Source organism: Euwallacea fornicatus, chromosome 22, assembly GCF_040115645.1.
Source record: "Euwallacea fornicatus isolate EFF26 chromosome 22, ASM4011564v1, whole genome shotgun sequence".
NCBI lineage: Eukaryota > Metazoa > Arthropoda > Insecta > Coleoptera > Curculionidae > Euwallacea > Euwallacea fornicatus.
In genome coordinates, this window is record NC_089562.1 from 1,095,680 (window position 1) to 1,111,621 (window position 15,942).

The 15,942-nt window shown below is 34.9% G+C and overlaps 3 protein-coding genes across 15 annotated transcripts in view; 2 read left to right on the top strand and 1 right to left on the bottom strand.

Moving 5' to 3' along the window:
* Positions 1 to 599: 599 nt before the first annotated feature.
* Positions 600 to 11,505, top strand: Pfk (ATP-dependent 6-phosphofructokinase). Of its 10 annotated transcripts, none has more exons than XM_066295148.1 (18): positions 600 to 803; positions 859 to 990; positions 1,087 to 1,171; positions 1,227 to 1,335; positions 1,790 to 2,062; positions 2,117 to 2,203; positions 2,529 to 2,637; positions 3,171 to 3,359; positions 3,414 to 3,557; positions 3,616 to 3,750; positions 4,497 to 4,520; positions 4,736 to 4,756; positions 5,305 to 5,464; positions 5,531 to 5,676; positions 5,729 to 5,961; positions 6,020 to 6,264; positions 6,312 to 6,534; positions 10,020 to 11,505. In XM_066295148.1, exons 2-18 carry the CDS (start codon positions 901 to 903, stop codon positions 10,156 to 10,158), a joined length of 2,412 nt encoding a protein of 803 aa, XP_066151245.1. In that variant the 5' UTR covers positions 600 to 803; positions 859 to 900; the 3' UTR covers positions 10,159 to 11,505. The 10 variants fall into 10 exon arrangements, with proteins under 10 accessions (XP_066151245.1, XP_066151244.1, XP_066151243.1 ...); XM_066295147.1 differs by having other exon boundaries at positions 889 to 990; XM_066295146.1 differs by lacking the exon at positions 2,529 to 2,637 and adding an exon at positions 2,274 to 2,382 and having other exon boundaries at positions 896 to 990.
* Positions 11,506 to 13,191: 1,686 nt separating this feature from the next.
* LOC136346197 (uncharacterized) overlaps positions 13,192 to 15,942 on the bottom strand; it is a 33,099-nt gene continuing 30,348 nt past the window's right edge. For all 4 annotated transcript variants that reach the window (XM_066295157.1, XM_066295159.1, XM_066295158.1 and 1 more), the window contains exon 12: positions 13,192 to 13,936. In XM_066295157.1, coding sequence (XP_066151254.1) covers positions 13,786 to 13,936 — 151 coding nt within the window. In that variant the 3' untranslated portion in view covers positions 13,192 to 13,785. The remainder of the gene's footprint in view (positions 13,937 to 15,942) is intronic.
* LOC136346202 (phospholipase A2-like) lies at positions 13,935 to 15,102 on the top strand. Its single transcript, XM_066295165.1, has 3 exons — positions 13,935 to 14,256; positions 14,315 to 14,633; positions 14,689 to 15,102. The coding sequence occupies exons 1-3, from the start codon at positions 14,088 to 14,090 to the stop codon at positions 14,765 to 14,767; spliced, it is 567 nt and encodes a 188-aa protein (XP_066151262.1). The 5' UTR covers positions 13,935 to 14,087; the 3' UTR covers positions 14,768 to 15,102.

A 15,942-nucleotide genomic window follows, 5' to 3' on the forward strand; every position in this document is an offset into this window, starting at 1 on the left:
GCTTCTCACTTGGTTCCATTCCGTATCGAAATTCCACTTGCATGCATATATGAATTTCACGTGCACGAAGAGTTCCTACGTTCAACGTGTAAATAGTCACGTTTCATTAATAACTATTAAAATGTACCTTTTTCTACAAATAAGCTCTTCTTGTTGCATTTATATTGACTTGAAAACATCAAAATACTTGCAAGAAGAGAGGTTTAGTCAAAGAAATGCTTGCTTTATTTGGAATGACGGAACTAACTTTAACTTTAAACACGTTCCGAAAACTCTCCTTTCGAAAATTTTTGTTATTTTGAACCAAAATTCCGGGTTCTTGAAAAGAAAAGCATACAAAAGTTTTATCTCTTTTATATTTAGTATCAAACTCCTTACAATGAACGGAAGATAAATTATGTCATATCCCATCGTGTAATTTGCTTGTTCCCACAAACCTAAACGCTCAGCTGTGTGTATGAAAGGTAATAATATCTTCCGTCTTATTCCAACTAATTGTGATAGTGAGTGGCGTACGTCGTTACTACATCGTAAAATGATCATCTGGGTCAGATTATTCAGGGGCGGATCCGCTGTTCCCCCTTATTCCGGCCAATAAAAACTCAACACAGAGGTCACCTTCAGATCCAAAATTTTCAATTTTACAATAACAGTTCTCTAAATATTTCGGCAAGAGATAGATTAAATTTAAAAACTCTCAGTCATACTTTACGACAGACAAATCAAAAGATAAGAGAGGTTTTTCGTGTAGCCGGCTATATACAAAATAGTGCGTGGACGTCGACCGACTGCAAAATAAACAGGTGAGGCCTACCTTTGGCAATTTTCAAATTTGATGCGAAAATCTTGTTAATTTAGCTTTGTCAGCACTGACAAAATTCACGTAAGTTTTCAGGCAACATGACCGAAAAACCGGGAGCCAAATTCATTGAACGGGGAGCACACAAGGGGAAGGGAATTGCTGTGTTCACCAGTGGGGGAGATTCCCAGGTAAAGCTCCTTGACTAACATGTGACATATTCACCAATCCATCCCCTTTTGAAGATATAAGTTAAGTAAAAATAAGTTAAAGAACCATTGTTTTAGGGCATGAATGCTGCTGTAAGGGCAGTAGTACGCATGGGAATCTATTTAGGATGCAAAGTGTATTTTATAAAGGAGGGTTATCAAGGTTTGTCTTTTTGTTATAAAGATAAACTTATTTATCATGCTGGGGCTATTTGCAGGAATGGTGGATGGTGGCGAATACATAATTGAGGCAAACTGGGCAGCAGTCAGCTCTATTATTCACAAAGGAGGCACTATTATTGGATCTGCCAGATGCCAGGATTTTAGGTAAAGTTACAAAACATTGTTGGGTGATTTTTGTCATGTTTTCTCAGATGAAATGATGGGGCAGTTTGGACATAAAATGTTGTGCAATTTTACAAAAGAGGTCATAAAGTTGACAATTAGTGAACTTGCAGTGTTGACAGAACCTAACATGTCATTGGGCTAATCCAATTGACATATTAAGCTTTGTCTAGGACTACAACATATCAAATTGTATGTAGTGTATTAATATTTTAAATTATAATATAAGTTCTCAATATAGGACTTTGTACTCATATTCTTAACAACTTTAATTTTAATAAATACACGTTTCTTGGCGTGTTGTCACCTGTGGACCTTTGGTCACCAAAAGGTTTTAATTGCAGATAACTTTTTTGGGCATAAAATTTCATTTACAGCACTGCATGTTAAATTAATATTTTTACAATGTAGCTATTCAAGTGTATTCTCTAATCAGGGAGCGTCCAGGACGCCTAAAAGCTGCCTACAATCTCATATCAAGGGGCATAACCAACTTGGTAGTAATAGGAGGTGATGGTTCGCTAACTGGCGCGGACTTGTTTAAGCAGGAATGGGTTGGTTTGCTGGATGAACTTCTTAAAACAGGTCAAATCACTGAAGAGCAAAAAAATAAATACAATCATCTTTATATCGCCGGCCTGGTGGGATCTATTGACAATGATTTTTGCGGCACTGACATGACTATTGGAACTGATAGTGCTTTGCACAGGTGCGCTAATGATAACTTTTCTTCCAAAAATGTTCATTTTTTTTTTATATTCAGAATTATTGAAGCCACTGATGCAATTGTCTCTACTGCATATTCACATCAGCGAACATTTATTATGGAGGTCATGGGCAGGCACTGTGGGTAAGACACTTTCAGATTAATTTCCCTTCTAGATTTTTCAGTAGGGATAGAATTTAATTTTATTGAACAGGTATTTAGCTATTGTAGCAGCATTAACCTCTGAGGCAGACTATGTTTTTGTTCCTGAAAATCCTCCACCAGAGGATTGGCAACAGAAGCTGTGTGACAAACTTGAACAGGTTGTTATTGTTTTAGGTTTGATTCTATAGGGACTAACCTGAAGAATAATTTATTTTGGAGTTGTATTTTTTCGTTTTAACTAATATTACCACAGTGAGGATTGTATTGTGTCTAGTTTGTGTATGTTTTGTATTGCTCGTTGCAGTTATTTAGCACTGGTCGCCGCTCTAACAAGTGAGGCTGACTACGTTTTTATTCCGGAAGATCCTGCGGCAATCGATTGGCCCGACAAACTTTGTAAAAAATTGATGCAGGTACTTAGAAAACAACTTGTAATAGAAAGTAGCACAATTTTCATAAAGCGGTGGCCATGCTCAACAACCATAAAGGCACGTAGTAAACGAAAAACTTCTTAGACTGATGTGGTTTATGCAAAAGTAGCGTGTTTAATATGTGTTTTGTTGAGTTAGATATTGTAAATAATATTAATTTTTCTCAAAATTACTAAAAATTCCGTTATATTAATAAATTCATAAGTAAAGCTATCGCGGTTACTCAAAAACTGTAATTGAACTACTCCTTACTCAATGAAATGAGTGTAGTTTAAGTAATAATTATTTATGTAAAATGATGCAGCTAATTATACTGCAATTCAACGATGTGCTTACATTGATTGAATTACTAGGTCACGCCAATTACATAGTATCTGTACTGGGAGATAACAAAAATTAGTATACATTCATATGGGACAAAAAAAAATTTCTTTGACAATTATATAGCTTGATGCGTAAATGCCGTCTTATCAAATTTTTTTTTACTTATTTTCAACTAAATTTCTCCCTAATAGGAGCGAAATGTAGGCCAACGTCTGAACATTATCATAGTGGCCGAAGGCGCCATAGCCCGAAATGGAAAACCAATAACTGCTGAAGATATAAAAAAAGTAGTCGTGGACAATTTGCATCAGGACACAAGAGTAACCGTCTTGGGACATGTTCAAAGAGGTGGAAACCCCTCTGCATTCGATCGGGTTTTGGTATAACTGCTTTATTAAATCTCCCCTTATTTTTACTCACATTTAAACATTCAGGGCTCAAGGATGGGAGCCGAGGCCGTTATGGCATTGATGGAAGCTGACGAGCATGCAGATCCGATTGTGATTTCTCTGGACGGTAATCAAGCCGTTAGGTTGCCTTTAATGGAGTGTGTTAAGCAGACCAAGGCTGTAGCACAGGTAAATTTCGTGTCTAGACAGTACATACAGAGTAGAATTTTATTGCTTTCATTTGCAGGCAATGGCGGATAAGGAGTGGGACAAAGCTGTGCAGCTCAGGGGAAAATCTTTTATGAGAAATTTGGAGACTTACAAGCTGCTGACACGCCTCAAGCCCCCCAAGAACGCTTTCGATGACCAGGGACGTGGCAAAGTAAGTGTGCACATTTATTTTAGAAACAGAGTTAAATATAAACATGATCAGAATGTCGGAAAAGTCTCAATACTTAATGTGCACTTCTAGCGATAGTTGCTAAAGGGCAAATTTCTTTAGTGAGAAATTTATGCTTTAAGTTTAATAGAGCTCTTTGGAACCTGAAATTAATTTTGCCATTCTACGGAGACTCCGGTTATTATCATCGATCCTATACTTTTTAGTATCAAGTAATATAATGATGTTCCTTATGCTATAAGCACATGTATCTAACAGATTTCGAGAAACCTAAACTCAAAATATATTAAGAGTATTCACCAATTTGACGAGAAGAGAAGTTGTTAGTTAATAATATGTTCTATACATTGTTGATCATTTTTCTTTTTATTCTGTTTAAGAATATAATCTCACATAAAATTGGGGATTATTGGGGCGGTAGAAGTGCTCACAATTCTCTGTTAAAACTAATTGGGAATAGCATTAGCTCTTCGCTAAGGACTTGAATAAAAACCCTTGTTACCCATTCAGAACTTATAAAGAATCCGCCTCAAATGCATGGAACATATATATAATATTTTATTCAGATTTTTCTATTTAAAATCTCGGAAACTGTCAAACCAATTTCTATGTTTTGTAAAATGTTTGGAAACGATTTTTCATCTTAACAATCATAAATGTTCATAATCCAACATTTCTGAATCTAAATCACTAACAATTAATTGTATTTGTTTTTGGCTTCCACTAAGGATGAGAAACATACTCTTCAGAAGGTATTTAGTCATAATTTTTAAGGTCGATTGAGGTCATCTTAAGGCTTTTCAGCACGGACCAAATGCATAATTATATTTTTTGAGTTGCCTGTACGATTTGATTTTACAGTGCCAATATATGATCAAAATAACTGATTGCTCCGCATGCAATATACGATATTCAAAGTGCATTTGTAACCTACTAACCGATTTTCTTGATTTTTCGTTATTTTTAGCTAGATTCCCTGTGGGGCTCGGTGAGTATACTTTTAAAACCCGCATCTGTCACTGCTTTTACTAGGTAGTATACGTGCTCGTATGTTTTACACGAAACTTTTCACTATGTTCTGCTTTTTACGCCTTATCTACCTCTTCCACTAATTGGTATTCTAGTTAAATACAATGGTCTTTTGAAATTTAAATATTTTGAAAAGAAAGCAACTGAAATTTTAGTTTTTGGGGGAATACCTAAATTTGGAGAAAATAACAAAATGTCTTATGTGGGCTTACTTTTGAAATATTGAAATTTGAGATCAAGTAGTTTACAATAGAGTCACGAGGATAATTGTGGGGTTGAAGATTGTTCTATAGTACTCACAAGCACCTTTTAGTATCTTGAATTGTTATACATACACTCATTGTGGATGGAGTAGCTGTCGTGGCATGGTTAAATCTGTAGAATTTGCAATGTAAATTTAAAAAAAACTTGGGAAATATGCGTTAATTTCCCTTCACTCTATCAGCTTATACTCGGTAATTTTTCTCGACTTTTCTGCTAATTTCATACCACCGGGCGCTCTTTTAGGAGGGCTACAACATGGCCGTTATGCATATTGGGGCTCCTTGCTGTGGCATGAATGCAGCTGTGCGCTCGTTCGTGCGTAACTGTATCTACAGGGGTGATACTGTGCTGGGGATCCACGACGGTATCGAAGGTCTAATTGCAGGAAATATTAAGCATATGAGTAAGTTGCAATTCACCTTATACATATATGTATGTATCTGGTAAAGACTCATATTGAAATTAAAAGGTTGGTCTGATGTGACTGGTTGGGTTGGCGTCGGGGGTGCCTATTTGGGAACCAAGCGTACCCTTCCCGGACATCGCATGGGGTTAATCGCCTCAAGGCTAGAGGAATATAGAATTCAAGCCCTGTTGATCATCGGAGGTTTTGAGGTATTTATCAAAAATTCAATTTTTGTTGGGATCCAAGACGTGGGTTTTCAAGGGCTTCCAAGCGGCGCTGCAGCTGAGCGAGAACCGAGACGAGCATCACGCCTTCCGCATCCCTATTATGGTCATCCCGAGTACCATCTCTAATAACGTGCCTGGCACCGAGTTCTCTTTAGGTTGTGATACGGCTCTAAATGAAATTACTGAAATCTGTGATCGCATCAGGCAATCCGCTCAAGGCACCAAGAGGAGGGTCTTCGTGATCGAAACCATGGGCGGATATTGCGGGTAAGTTTTATAGTGCCGCCTATGTTTCATTATTTATTGGTTCTGGGAATTTCAACAGATATTTGGCTACGTTGTCTGGGTTAGCAGGCGGAGCTGATGCGGCCTACATCTACGAGGAAAAATTCACAATCAAAGATCTGCAACAAGACGTCTATCATATGGCCACAAAGATGTCCGAAGGAGTCCAACGTGGGCTTATTCTTCGCAATGAAAAGGCATCCGAGAATTACAACACCGAATTTATTTATAGGCTCTATTCTGAGGAGGGCAAGGGTCTTTTTAGTGCCAGGATGAACGTTTTAGGTTTGTTGGACTAAATTGAAGGCCTTGGTCTAACTTAAACGTATTAGGTCACATGCAACAAGGTGGTTCACCCACTCCCTTCGATCGCAACTTGGGCACCAAAATGGCTGCCAAAGCAGTAGACTGGATGGTGTGCCAGTTGAAAAATAATACTGATCATGACGGCAAGATCAATTGCACTGATCCCAACACCGCATGCTTGCTGGGTATAGTCAAGCGACAGTATAAGTGCACCAGTTTGCAGACATTGAAAGAACAAACCAACTTCGAGTAAGTGACTTTGAGTTTTGGTGATATAAATTGTGTTTTTCTGGTTTTGGTTCCTAACTATAGTTAGACAGTTGCTTTGAAGCCTGTTTTTGCCACCCTCCATATTTAACATTGAACACAAAATCATTGATCATAGACTAAATATCACGATGCATTCGGGTTGACTTATTTATGGAAATTATGCGACATTTTTTAGGGAGTTTATGCAATTAATTTTATTAAATCTTCTCTCTACTCCTTGTTAATTTCTTATGCATTTTCGCTGTTTCAATGTTTTTTTGGCATTCTACGAAAGTATACTTGTTTTTCATAGCATCTACCAAATTTTCCCACCTTCAAGAATCTCTTCCTGACACTGTCTTAAGTTTTAAAAGTCTTCTATTCGTTATTTTCTTTCATTATCTATCTTGTTTTTAATTACTTTTTTAATTAAAGTCACTGTTTTATCATTTAAAATCCTTTCCTATTGAAGTATTTGTCGTATTTGAGGATCTTCACTGTCCCTTTGGTTAGTCTAGCCCATTCGTGTACTAATTTTGAAGTTTGTAAATGAAAATCTGAATTTTGTCACTTAATTTAGTTTATATTTGTAAATTTCTGATGTTGTTCGAGCATTGTAGCCTGAGGTTTCTGAAGAAGGGGTTGTGCTACTAATAATACATGTTGTCAACCCTTTCCCAAGTTGTGCGCTACCAATCGTGCTCTCAATCTTTCCCCTTAATTAAAAAATTCCGAACATGTTGTCAATCCTAAGAAAATCGCAAAAAAGCCTTTCACACTTTCTTCTTTATGCGTTGAAAAAAATTGGCGAAAATGCCCTCGACACTTCAATATAAGCGCGATAAGAATTGTGGAAATGCTGATAATGCTAAATAAAATTTGGGAAATGCCATTAACACATATCAAAAAATATTCAAAATATTATCAGGCCTGAAAACAACGCGAAAATGCCGTGAATGAGCAAAAAATTGTAGATATTGATGGAAAGTTAGGAAATAAGTTCTGGGAGATTTGGCAACGACATGTGGAATACCGCCAGAAATGCATGCTGGGTTGCTGTCTTTTATAATGTATCTGTCGTGCATTTTATTGAGCGGTGTTGCCAATCTTAACTTTTTAGGATGTGAAACATCTAAACATTTGCGACGGCGTTTGTTGCCATATTTCATATTACTGGGAAATTTCCATGAATAAAATCGGCTTCAATACACCATAAATGCACATTACCACTATTTCAATTCATGGGTATAAAAGATAAGCTTGTCTCGAAACAAAAATGTCGATGCATGGGGATAATGGTGTGACAAGTCAGCTGAGAAAACCCGGTGTTATTGCAGCCAGCGCATACCTAAAGAACAGTGGTGGCTTAAGCTGAGGCCTCTTCTGCGTATTCTGGCGAAACACGACTCTACCTACGAGGAGGAGGGCATGTACATGTCCATTGAGGACCGACTCGTCGACGCCACCATTTAAGCCGCTTTGGATTGAAGGAAATGAGGTTTTGGAGTTGTGCTTTTGTTATTGAAGTGGTACACTGCTTACATTCGCTTACCGGTATATCTCTTCGTATTGATTTCAGGTTGAAAACCAGCGAATTAGTTTATTTTTAAGGGTTTTAGAATTGCTGGAGCTGATAGGGATTTATACATAAAATTCAGGATACCTAGAAGTATATGTAAAGAAGAATACTTGACCGTTATGAAACTCAAAAAGGCTCGAAAAAATACCAATTATTTGTCGTTTAAGGGCGTCGAAATTGGTCAATATATAAAAAATAGCTGAGAGTTCCGGTGTTTCCGAATAAGTATTCTTTTTGCATAGATCGAGTCAAATTTGATGTCAAATTTGTGTGGAAAATAGGCTTTAATAGGTGGTATTAGCTGAAAGGTCACTTTTGCGTGCGATAGAAAGACATGCCTTCTCTTTTTATTGCTCATACTAAATGCGAATTTGAAAAAAAAAAAAATTTAAGATGCTCCTAAGTAGTCGTAAAGTTCTTGAACAAAATCGCACAAGCCCAAAACGTCTGCCCTCTACATCGGAGATATTGATAGTTTATATTAGCGATGATGATGTCGCCATGAGCGTAGCTAGAAAGTAATAGGAACTCCTGCTCCCTAGTTCATTATTGTGTACATTAAATTAATAAAAATAAATAACTTCCTCATGTGGAATAGATTTGTCATGTAGCTCTCTCTGGTGGCTCTTTTTCAAATTGCATTTCTCCGAGAACTACCCAAGCTACTAGAGCTACTATGTAAAGTTATATTGACAAGTAACTTTAAGTTTTAAAAATAAATTGTATAAATAACAATTTGAGAAGTAATGTGGAAACTCGTATATTGCGGAATCAGCAAGTACATGTAGAATTGTTTATTGAACCTAGAAGGATAGTTAAGAAACTGTTAACTCTTAAATTCGGGATGTGCTTTCGTATATTCCGTTAATATGAGAGTATATCTACAACCAGATATACATCAAACAGGGCCTTTTCAAAGGTCAAATAATATTTGTATTATGGTGGAATCAGTGACACTTAAAGGTCAATTGTTCCTCTTGTTAAATTTTAGCATATGTGTGTTATTTTATCTTTTATTACGTTAGTTTTATAAGGGTTTCCCTTTAAAGAATCTCCTGGTTACGCTCATGGGCATTGCCTATAAGTTGTAGAAAAAATTTTTAATGTAATAATTCAATCTCGTTTAACAAACAAAACTCAGTATTTTGTATAGTTTTATGCTGTAAAATGGATAGATAAATAATTATTGTAGACCTCAGAGGTAAAATGTGTAGAACAAAATAACAAATGCTTTGTGAATTGCATTGATTTTGGCCAGTTTATAGCAATTCAGTTACAAACTTATTTTATCCGTCTTTATTTGTACAACATGTAAATACTCAAATTTTCGTCCACGTCTGGTTCGCCTTTCCTGCCTCCTCTACGAGATTTTTATAGTTTTTAATTTATTTATTGAGTCAAAGATACATTTTTAATCAGAACTCTAAGTACAGCAAGAGAGCCGCTAAACTGTGCCATAAACGAACATAGATCGGCGACTATGTTGTCCATTCACGTTTCATCTATTTGCACTACGGTTTTTTACATTATGGTGACCTCAGTTGGAGAGAGTCAGACAAAAAAGCAAATTTAGTGAGTCTCATATATCCATCTCAAAAATTGCATTTCTGACTTTCCAAAACCAAAGGCCTCACCGTTTTTTATTATACTTTAATAAGTGAATATTGTACATTTATATAATAGAAATAGTAGGTAGTCTCAATGTTGCATTAAAAATGTCAAACATACGGAGCACATTTTATTTATGCTCCCCAACACTGTCGTGGGTCACATGCTTTTATACACTATCTTTTTTGTCGCTTCACGCTCTGCGCTTTACCTGTTGCTACGGTAAGTAAGCTCTATATGGCTCTATATATTCCCATTTTTTTCAAAGATAAAGCCTCAAATTATTTCGTGTTTTTAGGCACAGGATCCCCAAGGAACAGTGGTACTTAAAACTTAGGCCATTGCTTCGAGTGCTGGCTAAACACGATTCCACCTATCAGGAAGAAGGCATGTATATGAGTATTGAAGATAGGAATTTGCAGGAAATAGTTATCTAGGCTTTGTTACTCTGAGAAAACCTTTCTAATATGCAATTATAGTTATGTATTTTGTTGGTGTGCATAGGGCTTTTTAGGAAAAAAATCACGCATAAGTTATTAGTTTAGTTAGTTCATATTTACTGAACTTTTGCTTAAACGCTAATTCCACATTTCAACGCTTAAATGGAATTTATAAACTCGACGTTGGATTTAGCTTCGATGTCAGCTCTAAACTTCGGCGTCGTAAGGCTGCTTGACACCTGAAATTAGACTGTATCTTTGAAGTTGTGTGTGGCATTGTATTGCGTAAATAAAAAGTATTACCCAGAATTTTACACATGCTTAACAAGTAAAAACATGTTTCTATGACTTCACCCAATTTCATTGGCGGAAAACGCTATGCATAACTTCAAATTACCTTAAGATGATTCTTCCATAATAATAAATGGACGAGTTATAGGCCGATGAAGGGAAAGAAATTAAAATTTTCTGTAATTTTTGACTGGTTTAACTTCACATCTCACAGTATATATAGGGTGTGTCTAAATGTCTGTACAAGGCTCCATCAATGATATTTGTGATTTATATTCGACGATTTACCCCAAGTTGTCTTAGTCTGAAAGGCATTGGTTTCGAATAACAGGGCGACAAAACGAAATATTTGAAGTTTTTTTCTTATTTCTTTTGTAATTACAGTAAGTGAGCAAAACTTCAATTTGGGGAGTAATTTTTTTCGCCCTCTTCAAAGCTTTCTTCTGGAAAATTTATGTTCCATTTTATGCTTTATGCAACAAAAGTATAACTAATTAAAACTAAAAACTCCCAATATTCCAAAAAAAGGAGGTCCATGAAAGCATCTACACGGAGTATTTTGTTGGGAATATACATATTTAGTCCACACATTAGTACTAAATTTCATATAGATTGACAAAGAAATACATTCTATTAAATGTATTCTATCTTATAGAGAAAATTACGTATAATAAAAAGGTAGGCGAATTGCGATTCGTTCCTTCTAAAAGCCCTCAAGCACGAGATTTTGCCCAATTACTGTCATAAAACAAATTATTTTCAAATATTAACTTTAAAATTCTGTAATTTAAAAACCATAAACTTTTGTTTCGAAAATAAGTTGGCTTAAATCGTCGCATATCAACATCAGGTATCGACAGTAGTTTTTCATAGACTAATTAAAGATATCTTGGATAAATGGGGCAATTAAACTTATTGGTATTTATCTCTTAACAATAAATCAGAATCCAACGACGAATATAAATTCGATTCAACGGTAGGTAATACTAGTCAATATCACTGGATGTTTTATTAGTTTATTGAACTGTAGCAAAGTTTATTCGGTTACTACTTGATGTTTGTTTCATTACTCCTTGGAATACTAAGTTCATCTAGGCTCCAGGTCACTCAACAGTATCCAGGCAATCATTTATTAACAAAAAAATGGAACGTTTTACAGGTCACGCAGTCCTTCTCTGGGATTTATCAGATTTCTTGAGGAGGCGAACCTATATGGATGAAACCAGAGTCGAGGCAAGAATTCATTTGGGTTTCTAAGAATATTTAAAAAACACTTCTCAATTTTTTTACTTAAATACGAACTGATTCCAACAGATCTGTGGTGTTTTCGTCTTTGATATTTTCGCATTGTTAAAATTTACATATTGCTTAATATCAATATCTCTTCTTTTCTTTTTCTTCGGAGTCGTATGTCTTGGTGAATTGTTCATAATAATTTTACTTTCCACTTGGACCATTGTTCTTGGGCATCTACAGGACCAATGAGCACAGACGACATGGTTGCTTTTTCTTAGTAAGGTTTTTTGTAACTGTCTGCACATTTTTCTGCAATAATCCTTAAATACCTGTGTGTGGCATTGATGATAACGAAATTACATACAGTTTATGGTTTGTAAATATATTTACAAGTATTAGGATTTTGTCGTGACTCACAACAAATATTATTTTTAAATATTTTTGCTGTGTACTTGTTACTATAAAGGTACATAGATTTCATCCAGCGTCTTCATAAAGAAAAATCTGTGTCATTGATATTAGATGTGTGGACTGGAAACGTAGACGTTTTTTATATTCACATCGAACTTTTATTTTTTAATTTTCATTGTATTTTAATTTACGGGTGAAATAAGAATTTTCGATTTCCGTTTGAGAAAGTGGATAATGAATACAACATTGAAGTTTTTGAAGAATTTAATAGCAAATTAACTTGAAATCGCACAAACTTGTATATATTGCTAGTTATACGATTTTATTCGACTAATCCATTTATGGACAAACTGATTGGTCTCATAAACTTAAAAGATTATGTACGGATTACATAATAGTTACTTACCTCACAAGTCCCCCAATAGGTGACTCGCTACAACACGAGTATTTACGGACTAGGAACATTAGGAATGTCTGAAGAATATCAACTAGTACTGTAATAATACCTAATGAAAGTGTATCGTATATTATTTTAGACCTGAGAAGAAACTGTCATCTACAGTATAAATAAGGCCTAAACAATGCTTCTTGAAAATATGGCGAACCAAAGTTTGTCACTTCAGTTAAGTTTAACACAAATATAGAGATATCCAAAAACTGTTAGTGTGGAAAACTTCCAACATTAAGAGAATAGTTATGAAAAGACTGGAATTTTTCATTCCATAGATCCTTAATTTGAATTCGGGGAAATTGCTTACTAATAACATCACAGAATCGAGTATTTAAATGTTCGTTTTATCAGCCGCAAATCAGCATAATAAAATCAAGATAAACAGTACTGCCAAAGCAGTGTAAAATAAATAACTATTCTAAATTACAAGCTATACGAAAAAATTGACGATAAAGAGTGTAAATAACAGTACCTACATCAAAGTTACTATTTACTTGGGAAACTGAATTGGTCACATCACAACCTATCTTTCATCATCAAATTCCAAAAAGGATATCAATTTATATTTCTTTTTGCATACCTACTCACTTTCCAAAATTCTATCAACTCTGCCTCTTTTCACTTCAATGAATACTTCAGTATTATGAAAACGAGATATTTATTTTGTCTCATTAACAAAGAACATTAACATAACACATCTTTGGAAGAGCTATCATCATAGAGCATTCAAGATAAAATATCCTATTTGAGTGCAATCCTAAAACTCACAACATAAAGATCTAGTAGATAAAATCATCAGCCTTTTATGTACTGAATGTCAATATAAAATATATAAACATCAAACATACACTTATTACGATATCTAAAGTAGTACTGAGATTCGAATACTGTCGAAGTATCTGTGGAGATGACCTACTTCATTAAAACACGTAGTCATATAACTAAATGAATAGTTTCAAAATCTGGACTGTTAACCAACTTTTTCAGATGAAAAAACGTGATAAAAAAATAAACAAAGTTTTAAAATTTTGTTGGTTTTCTCATAGCTGCGCATCTTTAATCCTAAAACCATTACATAAAAATATTCTATCTAGAGATCAGACTTTGAGCAATAGTGGCCTTGTATGGGAGCTAAAATCCTTCATAATTAGTAAATTTAACGGCATTTTATCTCCCAAGGGCCTCGTCATACTTAACCCTAACATAAAAACATCTTTGGTCATGATAAATCATGGCTAGTTATTAATCACTTTCAATTTCCGTTGAACATTTTCCAGCTTCCCCAGTAGCCCCATGTAGTAGTATTCCAGGTAGGGTACCGGAATGTAGAACAAAATGTCGTTCTTGATCCGAATGCATTGGTCGGAAAAGCACTTGATAGTACTGCTGTTTAAAAGAAAATTAGACTATCAAAATTTTACTTAAATTTGACGATTGCGTTGCATTTACACGTTAATCGCAGTATACTTGGAAATAAATTGATTATGAACTATATAAAAGGCTAACTGAAGGAACTTTACTCACTTTACAAACCAAAATGCTATTTCAAAAGGTTATCGCAGTATTATTGCCAATAATAAGCTATTCTGAAAATCGCAAAATTATTTGGAATAATGATGTTGAAGTAAACTTAAACGAAATTGACCCTGACTTGGCGAAGTCAGATGGAGAGGCCAGGGTTCCTAATTGGTTCTTCATTTATCCTGGTAATTATTAAATTTCAGTAAAAATGGCATTTTTAATAATTTTCTTTTATGTTATTAGGCACTAAATGGTGTGGAGCTGGCGACATTGCAGAAAATGACGAAGACTTGGGAACCGCCAAAGATACTGATAAATGCTGTAGGGCTCACGATAAATGCTCTGATGTAATTGAGGGCCATGGGATCAAACATGGATTAGAAAATCCTTCATTTTATACGAGATTAAATTGCGACTGTGACGATTCTTTCTACAAATGCCTCAAATCTGTGAACACTAAAACATCCGCGCAAGTGGGCCACATTTATTTCACAGGGTTAGGTACTCAATGCTTCAAGGAAGAGTACCCCATAGCTGGATGCAATAAATATACATCTTTTCCGTAAGGATATTGCCGGTCCTCAATAAATATCTAAGTGAAAACAAAGATTTTTCAGGCACAAGAAGTGTTTGGAATACATATTCAACACAGGAATGGATAAGCGGTATCAATGGTTCGATATCCCTAACTTCTGATATTGAAATTTGTTATACAGAGTGTCCGGAAAAGTGAACAGAAATATAAGGATTTTTATAAGGTTTGCAGGATATTCATTATTATACTGAGGTTCAGAGCGTTTTTATTTCGAGATGTTCTTTCAGTTTTTTCAGTTTAGGGAGTGTGTGCTGAAATTTGAATTTCGTGATCATTCTTGAATTTTATTTTCTAAATTGAAGAACTTCTCGGATAACAAATGTCAGATCCTGATTAACATAATAATAATTCCTCTTTAAGAGCTTTTGTCTGTTATGTACGAGCCTATAAGAATATGGTGATTTTATATCTGTCTAAATATATGGGGCGAATTCGATGAGAAGGTCTATTAATAATTACAGTACAACGCGTGTTAGCCAAAATACTCATTCTATCATGTGTCATTAGTAATAAAAAGAAACACCCTAATATCAAGTTTTAGCGACAGAGCAATCGTACAATTAAGTGTTACAAACTTTCTTGACAGTTATTATTCTTAGATCTTAATTAAAATATAGTCAATTTCAAGACTATTTTTATAGCTCATAGGTATTGGATGATCGGTTGAAAGAGCGTAAACCACAACTGGATAAGTAATGAATTAACCCCATTTTAACAAGTATTAAATTTGCCACCGGGCATTGCATAAGTTACTGATCATTCCTGATCATAAACCCACCTTAAAGCGTTGTTTAAATGAACTTTTTTGCACGAAAGGTCTATTAAATATCCATAATGTACTGACCTCTTCTGATAATCATCTTTAATGATGTTCCACTTATTTAAAGATTTTAATGCTGGAAGTTTATTTCCACAGCTTGAAAGCTAATCTCTGATTACCATTCGGGCACCATTTTCCGGTTACCCTGAATGAAAAGAAACAATTTTACTGCTACTTATTTTTAAACTATTAGAAATCTTTCAGCAGTAAATTGAAGTTTAATTTTTCCTCGTCCATTATATAAAATTATCGTTGCGTGACATACTAATAGCATTTAAATTTATAAGTTCCACCTCAATTGTGATATTTTGAAAATTTAACTAAACTTTTATTGCGTTTTCCTCACAAAAGCCGCCCTCTATGAAAACAAGAAACCCAACAACAAATTTCATTAAAACCCCAAAATGCGAAATTTTCCTGTAATTTTCATTCTATTGTCACTGAAAATTCAATTCC